The 14944-nt window shown below is 39.9% G+C and overlaps 1 protein-coding gene across 1 annotated transcript in view; it reads left to right on the forward strand.

The window, feature by feature from the left end:
• The window catches only part of Rrm2b (ribonucleotide reductase regulatory TP53 inducible subunit M2B), a 34166-nt gene extending 19692 nt beyond the window's left edge, over positions 1–14474 (forward strand). Inside the window, exons 6-9 of the mRNA XM_021183765.3 lie at positions 541–674; positions 6749–6853; positions 9259–9372; positions 11030–14474. Of these exons, the coding sequence (XP_021039424.1) occupies positions 541–674; positions 6749–6853; positions 9259–9372; positions 11030–11182 (506 nt within the window). The 3' untranslated portion in view covers positions 11183–14474. The remainder of the gene's footprint in view (positions 1–540; positions 675–6748; positions 6854–9258; positions 9373–11029) is intronic.
• Positions 14475–14944: the final 470 nt, after the last annotated feature.

Here is a 14944-nt window from a genome sequence, read left to right on the forward strand (position 1 = left end):
AGAACATTTTATCATATAGGTGAATTCATTGCTTTCAGCTTATTTTTAAAATTATTCTATAACGATAACAATGTTTTAAAAAATGTTTACTAGTAGTCTTTTAGCAACAAAAATTGCCAACAAAAATATAAACCTTAGCAGCCACTCCTCCCCTTAGCAGCCAGTTGACATAAAGTTTATCTTGTACCTCCCATTCTAGTACACACAAGCTTACACAGGGAACTCTCACACATGTCTTTACAGGTAAATCCATTTGTGTGTGTGTGCGTGTGTGTGTGTGTGTGTGTGTGTGTGCGCGCAGACAACAGGACCTACCCAGGTCCATGTTTGTCACAGAGTTTGAAATAAACATGTCTTTCCACTTTAGCAGGCAGGAATGGGAAAAGCTTGCTTTGAGGACCTTTGTACACAATACTCACATTTGTTTTGTTTCTTAGGAAGATAGTTTAACATTGTAAAAGGCCCCTTATATTTATAAATGCTTATAAACCTGCAAATGTCTGCAGTATCTAGTTAGAAATGGAACTGTTTTTCTCCTAGGGGAGAGAGTGGTGGCCTTTGCTGCTGTGGAAGGAATTTTCTTCTCTGGATCATTTGCTGCAATATTCTGGCTAAAGAAGAGAGGCCTCATGCCTGGACTGACTTTTTCAAATGAACTGATCAGCAGGGATGAAGTAAGGAAAGATGTGTTCTTCCACTTGTGTTATATGTGGTCACTTGTTTTTCTTTTTCCTGGAGAAGTATTTCCTGAGACAAGGATTCTGGAAATGAAAAGGAACTAGAAACCCGCTTCTTTCTGGGCCTGTGCGACACCATTTCCCTTCTGCATCTCCTACCATTCCTCTCTGGTCACTACGAATCCTTAAGCATGAATGGACTTACAGATTTTTGCCTTGGGCTCTCATTATTTGTGACTCCCTGACTAATTCTAATTGTTCTTGTTGAGTCAGCCACTATTTAAGTGCTCATAGCTTCTCAGGCTTTATCTATATTCTAGATAGTTGCAGGTCCCAAATCTACATTCCAGTACCTGCTTGTGTTTTCCTGGTAGTATCTCCAACAACTGTCTCAGGAATCAAGATTCGTTATCATCTCCCAAACATGCTACTCGATTTGTCTTCCTGTCTTGCAATTGTCACAACCCCGATGTCCTGGGAGCCACTTTAAGATGCTTCTTTCTATCTCTGCCATATCCAGTTATAACTGTCTTGTCTCCTGCCTCCAATACCCTTCCCAGATTTATTTATTTATTTATTTTTCTCACCTGTTGATCACGTTTTCAAAAGAGGCAGCTCAAGTTCCTGATCCCATTAGGTAAAACTATTTTTTTTAATGCATCAGTTTGAAATCTAAGCCTATCTTGTCCGTAAGGGTTCATAACATGCATGTAGACTTTGTTAGACTTGAAGCTTTTTTTTTTCCCCATAATTTTTTTTCACTTTACATCCCAATTGCCGTGCCCCACTCCTCTCCTTCCGCTCCTACCTTTGCAAATCCCTCTCCTATTACCCTTTCCCCTTCTACTCAGAAAAGGGGACACTCCCCCTTGGGTACCACCCCACCCTGGGTATCTAGTCCCAGCAGGACTAAGCACTTCCTCTCCCACAGAGGCCCAACCAGGCAGTCCAGGTAGGGGAAGGGGATCCAATGGAAGGCAACAGAGTCAGAAAACAGCCCCCATGCCCTACTCCAATTGTTAGGGGACCCACATGAATCTGCCACAAATGTGGGGGGCTGGCTAGTTCCTGACCCTGCATGCTCTTTGGTTGGTGGTTCAGGCTCTGTGAACCTCCATAGGCCTATGTTAGTTGACTCTGTAGGTCTTCCTGTGGTATTCTTGACCCTTCCAGCTCACTCAATTCTGTCACCCACTCTTCCACAAGACTCCCTGAGCTCTACCTCTACCTGATGTTTGGCTATGGGTCTCTGCATCTGTTTCCATCCACCGGTGGATGAGGTCTCTCAGGAGACAGTTATGCTAAGTTCCTGCGTGCAAGCATAGCAAAATATCATTTAATAGTGTCAGGACTGGCTCTCTCTCATGGAATGAGTCTTAAGTTGGGCCGGTCATTGGAAGGACTTCTACTGGAAGTCCTGCTTGGCTAAGGAGGTGGCCACTTCAGCCTGCATCCACCAATGGTAGGAATCTCAGCTAGGGTCACCCCTAGAGACTCCCTGTAGCCTTCCCCATCCCAGGTCTCCAGCTGGTTCCAGAGATGTCCCATCCATTGACTCTAAGCTTTTTAGCATAGAGACTATTCTTATTTTCACTTATTTCAATGTTTAGTCCATGATTGCCATCCAGTTCACATGTGTCATCCACACTAGCATGGGCTTCTCAGCTCATTTCTTCTTAAGTAACCTTCTCAAGTTATTTCTCTGATGCTCCATTTCTTCAACTATAAACTCTAATGGGTTATTAGAATGTAAGAAAACAATAAGTGTGAAAAGTATTTAACTTTGAAAAAGATTTGGGTGTATAGATGTTTTGTCTGAAGGTATGCACGTGTACCTTCTTGCATGTCTGGTGCCCTTGGAGTTGAGAAGAGAGTTGGAGCCCCTGGCACTGTAATTATTGATGGGTTGTGAGTCACCATGTGGTAGTGCTGGGAGCTAAACCCAGTCCTTCTCAAGAGCAAGTGCTCTGAACCCCTGAGCTAACTCTCCAGCCCTATGGATAGTATTATTTTTAAGTGCATAAATGCTTCATATAATTACACTCTTCTGTTTGATATCTTTAACTTTCTAATGATTTAGACAGTAAATGCCATGATGATTATAAAGAATTTAGCAAAAGGCCAATGGAAGCGGAGGTACTAATGTTTAGTATTTTGTTATAAAGTCTCCTTCAGAGACTTTTCTACACTCAAACCCCTCCGTTTCTCTTTCTCTGCCCCGCCCCCGAGGTGTGTACATCATATTTTTGTAATTTATAGTTTTTATATTTTTTTTGTTTGTTTGAGACAAGATCTCACCACATAGCCCAGGCTAGCCTCGTATTGGTGTTTTCCTGCTTCCCCCTGTAGAGTGTTGGGATTACAGGCATGAGTCACCACACCATTCTTTTTCCAGCTGCCAAATGTTGTGAACCCCTTTTCTATATTAAACATTGTTTCAAAACAGTTTGGTACAGCCATACAATTCTGATGAACAAATGTATCATTTACTTGGTCCTAATTAGAAATTTGTTTCTAGAATTTTTGTTTAGCTTTTTTCTTTTTGAGACAGCATCTTACTGTGTAACCCTAACCGGCTTGAAGCTCATTATGTAGAGCAGGCTTGCCTCGAACTCACAGAGGTCTGCCTTCTCTGTTTCCTGGGTGCTGGCGTTAAAAATATTCACCACCATGCCAGGTTGCTTTGCTTTACTAAAGTGAAACTTTGCTTAGAAACTTTGTCTGAGCTTTTTACTTTTCTTCAATTCAATCACAGAGAACAATTAGCAGGTCATTTATACTCACTTGCAGATTTCTTTCCAGAAATTTTATAGACAGCTCCACTTAGCCATGCATTTTCTTACCTTATCCTCTCGAGAGTTTAGATGAATTTGCTAAGTTCTTAACAAATCTGATAGATAAGTTGGCATTGTGTTGTGTTTGTCTTTATTTGTTTGTTGCTGATGCTAAGCCCTTTCTCAGAATTATAGTAGCCATTTGTATATTCCCTGTAGTTTCCTCTTGTTCTTTGCCAGTATTCCAGTAGTGACGTTTAGGTTACTTGCCTGAGTACTGTCAATATTTATGGTCATTTATATGGTATACTATAATCCTTAGAGGAAGGTTTTTATTTACCATGGCTATTGGCAGATTCCTTTTTTTTTTTTTTTTTTGGTTTTTTGTTTTGTTTTGTTTTGTTTTCGAGACAGGGTTTCTCTGTATAGCCCTGGCTGTCCTGGAACTCACTTTGTAGACCAGGCTGGCCTCGAACTCAGAAATCCGCCTGCCTAAGCCTCCTAAGTGCTGGGATTAAAGGCGTGCGCCACCACCGCCCGGCTTATTGGCAGATTCCTAAAGCAAAGTGATTTATTGGCCTTCTTTATTATTATTGCTTTTGTTTGTTTGTTTTCAAGACAGGGCCACTCTGTGTAGCCCTGGCTGACATGGGACTTGCTCTACTTGCTCTGAAGACCAGGCTGGCCTTGAACTCAGAGATTTACCTGTCTCTGTCTCCTAAGTGCTGGGATTAAAGGAGTGTGACACCACCTTCACTTGATTAATTTCTTTTAACATTGTTTACTAAATTTGTTATATATATATAAAGTATATGATCACAATTTCAATTCAATTTTATTTATTTTAAACATTTCCTCAAAATTATTCTTTGATTTGAAAAAAAATTTTTACATGTATTTATTGTGTCTATGTGTGTGTGCTCGCGCCTGTCTGCCTGGGTGGCACCTACGATGGCACATGTCTGGAGGTCAGAGGACACTTTGTTGGTTTACTTCTTCTACTGTGTTGGTCCTAGGGACTGAACTCAGGTCATTAGGGTTGGCAGCAACGCCTTTCCCCACTGAACCATCTTGCTAGCTCTGATTTGTTTGTTTGTTTGTTTGTTTGTTTTTCAAGACATGGCTTCTCTGTGTAGCCCTAGATGTCCTGGAACTCACTCTGTAGACCAGGCTGGCCTCAAACTCAGAAATCCGCCTGCCTCTGCCTCCCAAGTGCTGGGATTAAAGGCGTGCGCCACCACCGCCTGGCAGCCAGCTCTGATTTTTTAAAGATAGGGTTGTCATGTATTTCAAGCTGGTCTCAGATTCACTGTTTAGCAGAGGACCACCTTAAACTTCTCTGATCCTCTCTACTCCCCGACTACTAGAATTACATATGTGAGGCAGCACACCCAGTTTTATCCTGTGGTGAGGAACAAGCTCAGGGCCTCCAGTGCAATAGGCAAGCCGTCTACAACTGAGCTATTTTCCCGCTCCTCCTCCCTTTGTTTTGAGACAGGGTCTAACAGAGTTGCCCAGATTGGTGCTGAACACTTTCTGTAACCGAGGCAGGCCTTGATCTTTTTCTCCTACCTCAACTACTCTAGTAGCTGAGATTACAAGCCTGTACTTCAGTAGGCACTGGTATCTTTATATAGTTGGTAGACTACATCTCAAAATGTTCATTTTAAAAATGTATTTGTAACGTATTTTGCACTTATCCTTTCAGAATGGTGTTTGGATTTATAAATCTCAGGATTTTGATTGGAATTGCTTTAAATTGTAGAGTTAATTGTATTCATGGATTGGTTTGATGGTCATGCTTACCTTTGATTTCCTGGTCTCTGCAGGAGATAGCTAGCTGCCAGCTCCAACTGACATTTTACCATCTCTCATGCTGCCTTTGCTAATCCAGGGGTCTCCCAAGTCAATTCTGTGGGAAGATAACTAGTACAGCATCCAAGGTTAGCTTTCAAAGGGTAGGGTTTTCTGTTAGTGTTGTTTATTCAGATAGTTTGACAGAGAATAGTAACTTGAAGCAACATCCTTGATGGGAGGCTCTTGATGGGAGTGGTTGGTCTTTTGTTGTTTCACTTTCAAAACCTAAGTAACTGAATTGGAACCTCTTATAGTGAGTATTCCTTCCCCTTTCTTGCTCACTTACAAAGTTATTTCTTTCTTTGTAGTTTAAAAATATGAACTGGCTCTTCCTTGGCAGCACACTCTAGTTAATATTGTTGGGAATTTCATTGTCTTCCTGCATGTGGCCTTGCTTCTTTTTTCTGTTTTGTATTTGTGAAATATGTTTTTTTGGGTTGCCAGCTTATTATCTGCTCTGATTTAGCTTCCGAGTGCTGACTGCTTTGTTCTGCAGCTTCTTAGGGGTTTATACTAGCCACTGCATTTGCATAATCATTTTGTGCTCAAGGCTGGTTCCTATTTATTTTCTTTGTTGAGTTGTTGGCCATGGCTTCAGGTGGTGTACATCCTGCTTTTCCAATCCCACTGCACCAAGCTCACACCTATCTCGAGATGTTACTTAATATAAACACTGCACTTTCGGAGCCTCTGTGAGTGAGGTTCATTAATTCTTTAGATGTCACTCTATTAGCTGTGTCGTCGTCCCCCCCCCGCCCCCCCCCCCGCCCCCGCTGTGCTACAGAAGCAAGTTAAGGATGGAAGGAAGGGCTTGTTCTGGTATATGGGTCAGGGTAGGTCTGTCACAGCAGGAAGGCATGGCAGCACCAGCTGTTCCGGTTGCATCCCCAGTCATGAAACAGAGTGAGGACAGCTTCTGCTCAGCTCACTCCTGCTTTTTGTCTGGTCCAGGACCACAGCCTTGTGGACTGGAGCCACCTGCATTTAAGGGTTGATCTTCCACCTTCATCTGCCTACTGTAGAAAAATCAGACATGCTCAGAGATCTGTTTCTACGGTGATTCTCACTCCTATCAAGTTAGCAACCAACACTTATCATCATAACTGCTTTTTAATCCGTCTTAAATTTTTGACATTTAAAAATAATCAGTTTCATGCTGTCTCTTCTTAGTTTGTTTTCTTTTCCAAAATGTATTTGTTACATTTTTTGGTTTGTTTAGAAATTAGTGTTTTGATGTTAGTAAACTAAGATTTACAATCATTGAAAGTTTTTAAGTTATTAACTTGATATTCAGTGCAATTTAAAAGAAAGAGGTTCCTGGCTTGATCATTCCTTTCGCCTCTAGGAAGTTCCATGTTCCTACTCCATACAGTACATGGATGCATTGTTTACAGTAGCTAATTAAAGTTCTTTAACAGTCGTGCTTGTCTTCTGCGTTAGGGACTTCACTGTGACTTTGCCTGCCTGATGTTTCAGTACTTGGTAAACAAGCCTTCAGAAGACAGAGTGAGGGAAATCATTGCTGACGCTGTTCAAATTGAGCAGGTAAGTGCTGGAGTCTAATGTGGTTGGCATATCTCATCGTCACATGACCACATCCTATTTTTGTATTTAATTTTTTTGGCTTCATTTTTGTTTTATGTCCATGGGTGTTTTGGTTGCATGTATATCTATGCTCCACATGCATGCTTGCTGCCCATGGAAGCCAGAAAAGGAGTCAGGTGTCCTGGAAATAGAGATGCATATGGTTGCAAGGTATCCTATGAGTGCTGGAAATCAAAGCCCAATCCTTTAGAAGAGCATCCAGTGCTTCTAACCACTGACCAATCTCTCCAGTCCCTGTATTTTGTTTTTAAAACTTGTTTGCAAGGTTAGATATGATCCTGTGTGAGCTAGCCTTGAACTCCAGAGCTAATTCACACCTCTAGCTGATCCTCCTGGTACTGTGCTAATGTACTCAGAAGCATTTGACTATTAAGTTGTCATTTGTAGGTCAATGTGAGCAAATTTATGTAGTCCAGTTTGACAGTTATGTTAGTGTCTTTTCTATTTCTGTGGCAGAACACAAACTTACAAGAGAAAAGCATTTGATTTGGGACTCAAGATTGCAGAGTCCATGACTATCATGGTGGGGAGCATGGCATTAGGCAGGCATGGTGCTGGTGTTTATATACTAGCTGAGAGTTTATATCTTATCCACATTAGGAGGCAAAAAGGCCTAACTGGGAGTGGCATGGGCTATCCCCAGTGACATACACACTTCCTCTAACGATGCCACACCTAATCATCCCCAAACAATTCCATCAACTAGGGACCAAGTATCAAAATAGATGAGCCTATGGCAGCTGTTTCTCATCAAACCACAAGAGTACTGACACATGATGTATTGAAGTTGTTACCTCAGTTTGCAATTTTGTTAAGTTAGTCTTCATTATATATCAGGGTTTTTTTTTGTATACCTGCCTGGTTTATTTCAGGGCTATATTTTGTTTTAATTTATTTATAAAATTATATAAATATATAATTTAAATAATTATATTTAATGTATCTTTTAAGTATTATTCCATAACAGACATTTTAACTATTGTATATATGTGTGTGTATGTGTGTGTTTGTGTGTGTCTGTTATTTTCTCTGTGCATTGGTGTTTTGCCTGCATGTATGTATATATGTACATATATGTATATATGAGGGTGTCAGATTCTAGAACGGTAGTTTCAGACAGTTGTGAGCTGCCATCTGGGTGCTGGGAATTGAAACCAGGGCCTTTGGAAGAACAGCCAGTGCTCTTATCTGCGGAGCCACCTCTCCAGCCCTTATTTTTATATTCTTTACTATGGAATGGCAGTTTTTGTTTCATAGTTTCAATAACATAGCAGTCTACCTAGCTGAAAACAAACTAAACAGTCACAAAATGAGTAAGTAAGTGACTTAGTGAGGTAAACTTAACTTAGGGCCTGCAAAGCTTTGTGACTAGAGACAACTTGATAATCTACTTACATGTGTTTTGTATCACTCTCAAGAACTAACTTAAAAATGAAATTTACTTACCTTCTTTTTAAAGAGTATGTACTTTATAGGATGTTTTTCATGCTGTGAAGGGAAGGTTGTGCATCTTGGCATCTTCTACCACTTTGAAGTTGAATTTCATGGTTAATGTGCTTCCACTTTACCACTCACTGTCTTTCAGTTGGACTTCAGTTTATCTTCCAACCTCCAAATCCATGTCTGTCCATTCTCATACTCTCTGGAACTGATGTCTCTCTCTCTCTCCGCTCCTGTTGCAGTCATGCTCCCAAGGTGGTGGTCTTTGTAGAGCTGTCTGTATACTGCAGGATAAAGCATTCTCCTCTTCTCTTTTGTGGAGATCTAGGAGCTAGGTCCTATACATTAAAGGATTCAGTAATGTGCTATTTTCTACTTAACTTTGGTGCCCCGAGAATGTGAAATCATACGATTAATACCCAAACATTTGTAAACAGATGACTATCATGTGTCATGTTAAATTTATTCTGGCATACCTTGCCTTGAGTAAAATCAGTGTCTAGAGTATGAATACTACTAAACTCCTCCATGTTAGTCACTTCCTCCGTGAGAAACTTAAGGGAAGAAGTACCTATTTTGGTTCATGGCTCAGAAGTTATTGTCATAGCAAAGAAGGTTCTAGTAGGAGCTTAAAGTACAGCTTGTTTAGATTTTGGCAGACCAGCAAGTAGAGTTGGGATGGGGAAAAGGCCTTCAAGCTCACATCCAGCGAACTATTTCTGCCAGCCAAGTCTCAGCTCTTAAAGGTTCCATGGCCTTTCTACACAGGTAGGGACCAAATGTTCAAACGCATGAACATGTAGGGGTCATTTCAGATTCCAACCATAATACTTTATATTTGGGAAATGTATGCTTATTTTATTGTTATCTTTTTGTAGCTTATTCTGATTTTGTTTGCATTCCAGGAGTTTTTAACAGAAGCCTTGCCTGTTGGCCTCATTGGAATGAACTGTGTTTTGATGAAACAGTACATTGAGTTTGTAGCTGACAGATTACTTGGAGAACTTGGATTCTCAAAGGTAAATAAAGTGTTTTAAAACATGTGACTAGTGGTTTTAGTTACTGTTCCATTGCTGTGAAAAGATGCAAGGCAACTTATGAAAGAAAACACCTAGTGGAGCCTTGTTTACAGTTTGAGAGGGTGAGTCCGTGGCTCTCATGCAGGGAGCAGAGCAGAAGGCAGTCAAGCCTGGTGCTGGAGCAGGGGCTGAGAGCTACATCCTGATCCATCATAGACAGGAAGCAGAGAAAACAACTTCAAAAAACACATCCACAGTGACACACCTCCTCTAACAATCCATACTTCCTCATCCTTGAACAGCTCACCAGCTCAGAACCAAACATTCAAATACATGAGCCTCTGGGGTCCATTCTCATTCAAACCACCATACTACCAATAAAATGTTATAGGCAAATAAGGTCTCTAAAGTTAATTTTACTAAAAGTATTGGAGTCTACCAAAGGACCCTCACTCACAAAGACCACAGAGACTGCCATCGCTGCAAACCACAAGAGATTTTTATTAATCCAACATGTCCCGTCCCCCCCCCCCCCCGCCCCGTCTCAGCACGCAGGCCAGAGGAGAGACCCCAAATGAACAAAGAACACACTTTTTACACCTTCTAAGGGGAAGATTTAGGCAACAGGGTAGCTGGCTTATTCTTTTGTGTGTTTTGTTTTGTTTTGTTTTTTTGAGACAGGGTTTCTCTGTGTAGCCCTGGTCATCCTGGAACTCACTGTGTAGACCAGGCTGGCCTCAAACTCAGAAATCTGCCTGCCCCTGCCTCCTAAGTGCTGGGATTAAAGGCAGGTGTCACCACTGCCCGGCTAGCTGGCTTATTCTAATTGGTGTAGCAAGTAACCCTTTCAGGCATTGGTTGGTTTGTATAGGGTGACTAAGTAACCCTTTGGCCTAGTCCCTCACTCTGCCCGCTCTTGTGGTTTTTCAGCAAAGCAGCAGAATGTTTTGAACTTATGAGTCAGCTAGTAACATCACAGCTATTATGTCACGGCTATTAACATCAGGGTAATTCTATCGACAAGGTCAGGGTGCTTTGTGGTTTTTTCAGAATTCAGTGTAGGGTGGGGTAGGGGAATTTTTCTGAAAACTGTTATTTTTGTTATGGTTATTATTCAGGATCTCTAAACTTAGTCCTCAGGGTGGTATAATAATCTAGGCACTATCTGAACCAAAACACAAGAGTCATTCTGACCACAGAAACTATACAATCTGGAAGTCCCTTCAGAGTGGGGAGGGGCTGGGTGGTTTTGAATTTATTTTGGATTCTACAAAAGCATTTGTAATACATTAATCTACTTTTAAAATACAAGGGACACATTGGATGTGTGATGTTTATCTGTAACTCTAACATTTCTAAGGATCACAAGTTTGTGGCCAATCTGGGGTACCTGCCCCATCTCTGATAAACAGACAAATACATAAAATTTGTAGGACAGAGACTTGTTTTATAAGGAAAAAATCGCTTTGCAAAATCCTTTGAAACTTTAAATGAAACTGGGAACAGCCATCAGAAACCCTCAGTACCTTAGTGGAGCAGTGTGGCTGTAGGTGACTGTGAAGTGGAGTCCTGCCCTCTGTATTTTGCCATTTTGCCCTTGCTGTGAGATTTAATTTGGATTCTTTAGAATGTCTAATGGCATTTCTTTTCTTTCCAGATTTTTCAGGCAGAAAATCCCTTTGATTTTATGGAGAACATTTCATTAGAAGGGAAAACAAATTTCTTTGAGAAACGAGTTTCTGAGTATCAGCGATTTGCAGTCATGGCTGAAACCACAGATAATGTCTTCACCTTGGATGCAGATTTCTAAAGCCCTCCTCATTTAAAAAAAAAATCAGTAGAATTTGGCTGGGGTAGTACATGCTTTGGTCCAGTCCTCAGAGGAAGCTGAGGGCAGGTGGATCTCTGGGTTTGAGGATGATCAGGGATACATACTGAGATCTATCTCAAAAGCAACAGAACATTGAAAACAAACAAAACACATGGAAACCTGTTGTTGGTAAATAGCAATCTATTTTTGTCTTTTTGAAACTTTGAGTATCTTATTTAAGGGAATGAGAATTTGAATAGAAGGAAATGTAAAACTAAATTCTATATGATTTGATTTTATCTAAATGTACTTAAGTTTATTTATACAATGAAAGTGTGACCTATATGTCTTTTTTTTCCTTTTTGTCATAAGCACTTAAGATGGCATTAAGAGCATAGACTTAGGAGTCAGGTATGAGCTTGACATTCTGGCTTACTCCTTGATGTGACCTTGGCAAGTCAGTTAATCACTGTAAACGTCAGGATATTTATCTGTAAAATTTGTATAATAGTAAGTCCCAAGTTCATGGAGGTGACCAGAGGGTTAATATACAGAAATAGTTTGTTTATCTAATACTTTTATCTCCACTACCTCAACTGCTAATTAATATTAGTGAGAAGATCAAGTACAGTGGCATTGTGATGCAGTCCCCTCCTCTCCAGAGTGTGACTGAGGGGTGGATTGAGATAAAGAATTCATTAAATCTTTGTGTTTTTAATGTTTGCAGGAGGAATATAAGGGTCTCCTTAGAGAGATCGTAATTCTTGTCAACTGCTTTGAATTCATTAATCTGCAGTAAAGAAATAATATATAGCTCTTAATTGCTTAGCGTGGGAGGCTTATGGAGTAGTAGACTCCAGGTTACCGTGGTTGTGGATCTTGTAAGCCAAGTGATTCTTCTTTAGGAATTAAAAGGATAACTGTTGCCAGGTACAGCCCAGGGATGTTTAGAACCTGGATTGATGGGCATTTCTCAAAGTTGTCTTCTCAAAGCTGGTAGATCTTCCAGAGTTCTTGTGATGGGAAAAGAGATGCAGTCAGTGGACTTGGGGAAGGCTGTGCATTCCATCCCTGCCTAGAATGCAGTCAGCAGAGCAGCTGCCCACATGTACACAACACAAGGCTGTCAGCACCTCCCACAGCTACTGAGTGCACTGGGGAAAGCTGGCCTAGAATCATTTATACACACTGGAAATGGAGAAAAGAAGGAAGGTGGGAGGGACTAGTGAACCATTTTGGATTTGTGCCAATCTGAGAAAGCGATTTAAGGTTGACGTCATCTTTCTATCCTTATACTCTTAAATTTCTACACTGTTATAAAGGAATGTTCTTTTAATGGACTGTCTATAGGGGAGATGGAAGTCTTTCTAAGAAAGATGCAGAGAGGCCAGGAGCCAGGACACCTGGGCAATGTGCCCTTCCTCATTTTCAGGAAAATATCAAGAGGAAGCCTAAACCCCATCAAACCCTGGTCCCTTGCTCAGTAAAGTTCCTGCTACTCAAGCATGAGGTCCTGAGTCCAGATCCCTAGCAGCCCCATGAAAACCATAGCACACACTCACACACCACCTGTACACTCACATGTATGCACACACACAAAGTACAAATAAAATGATGGCAGCTGAAAGTCAGAGGTTTATCTCTGTTGAAGTTTTTATTCTATTTGCTCTACAACTATCTGATCAAAACTCAGAATCCTAAATGAATGCAAGCCATACTTCCATTGTTAAAGGGAGCACCAGAAATGAAACATTTTGGCTTTTGGTCGTTCTGGCTTTTGGCTATGTGCTTCCCATGTGTCATGTTATCACCCAGTAGCCCTCTAAGCATGACAGAGTAGCTATTACTAAAACATGGAGAGAAGAAGGAAGGCATCAGAGAAGCTGAAAAACTTAACCAAGACTTTACAGGCACTGTCCTATAATATTTTGAGACTGTTACATCCTTTAAACTTCATCCATCATGATTTATTTTGCCTATTCCTTTATTAATTAAACTATTGCATACTACTATAGCAGAGTATCAAAATATCATAGAACTCGGGGTATGTGGGTAGTATATTCCAAGGTATTTATCAACTATTATACAAAAACAGCTAAAAATTAAATTATCACAGACTGAAAGAAAACAGTTTTAAAGGTGTACATTCTCAAAGTTTTAAACCCGGTTCTTTATAAGTAGTGACAGGAACCTTTATGTGATACATATTAATAGTAGCAATAAGCAAAACTGTATTTGAAAGAAGTCTTAATTCTGAAAAGCTGAATTCTTAGTACACTGTTACATTACTACTCTCAGTATTCTGTGTCCCTTCAGTGCCTCCAGGTTGCACATTTATTTATTATGTTTAGTATTTTGGCTCTTAGATATGGAAAAATCAAGTTATAAAATATCTTTTTAATATCTCACAGATAACAAAAAAATCAAGATAATGCCATCTCTCTCTCTCTCTCTTTTTACAGTACATGCGTTTCAAAGAAGCGCAATTTGTCATAGAGTTATGTTTTATATTTCAAGATGATAAACAACTTTGTTATGACCATAGTTAAGTGTTTCAACACCTAGAATCGTGATGTAGAGGAACTTTGGATGAATTTTTTGCAGGGCTAAGTTTCAATAATTAAGAGTTATTTTTGTGGCATAGACCACTCCCAGCCATATCTTATTATTTGAGCCTGTTACAGCTGTTTCATTTCAAACTCTCCAGATTCTGCTTATGTAGCTACTTTATTATGTTTATTTTCCTTCTTTTAGTTGGTGTCTCATGTGGTCTGGCCTGGATCTCACGCATAACCCTCCTGCTTCAGCCTCCCAGTCCCTGGGGTTATTGGTGTGTGATGCCATGCCCAGCTACCACTTTATGTTCTGTGCATGAAGAAATGTAGTGTTCATATTTAAAAATAATTTAATATTCAAAATTTTGTATTTTATATTTAAATGTTATTATGTCATTTTCATAGACTCCAGATTTATTTTTCACAATTAAGCAAAGAGTCCAATGTCACCTCATTGATACAGAAACTCTTGATGGGCTACATCCAGGACAAATTAGTTCTAAAGTCAAAAATCATGTTTTGAACTCACTGAGGGAGTTGTCACCCAGCTCAGACAGAACTTGGGGCTAGTAATGATCATTTAACTAAATTACTAAATATTTAAACAAGTTTATTAGACATGGTGTTCCTAAATATATTTTGTTAAAATACATTATGGTAGTAAAACCAATTCTGCATGTAGAGTTTGAGGTTTTTTTGCTCTGAAAAATTATGACTTTTAAAATAAAGTTTATTGAAATAAATTGTGTAGTTATATCATTTTTTACATTTTTAAATGGGTAAGACAATGTTTTTGGTTCATACAGGCTCCCTCAGTGTCAACCAAAGGGAGTGTATTGTATTTCTAATTGTGTGTTCAGGTCAGTACAACACATTTATATGGTTTGTTCAGGTATTCAAGCCACCACAGTTCTGACATCTGCCTATGACTCTCACACCCGTCACTCACCCAGGCCCATACCCTATCTTACTCCTTTTGTTTCATTTATTTTCTTCTAAGACCCTCTAGACCAGCAGTTCTTAACCTGGGGGGTCACAATCCCTTTGGCAAACCTCTAACTCCAAAAATACTGCAATAACAATTCCTAACAGTAGCAAAATTACAATTATGAAGTACAAATAAAAATAATTTTATGGTGCTGGTCAGCACAACATGAGGAACTGTATAAAGAGTTGAATCAATAGGAAAGTGGAGAACTACCTCATC

Source organism: Mus caroli, unplaced genomic scaffold (genome assembly GCF_978045245.1).
Source record: "Mus caroli unplaced genomic scaffold, Mus_caroli_1 scaffold_16, whole genome shotgun sequence".
Classification (NCBI taxonomy): Eukaryota; Metazoa; Chordata; class Mammalia; order Rodentia; family Muridae; genus Mus; species Mus caroli.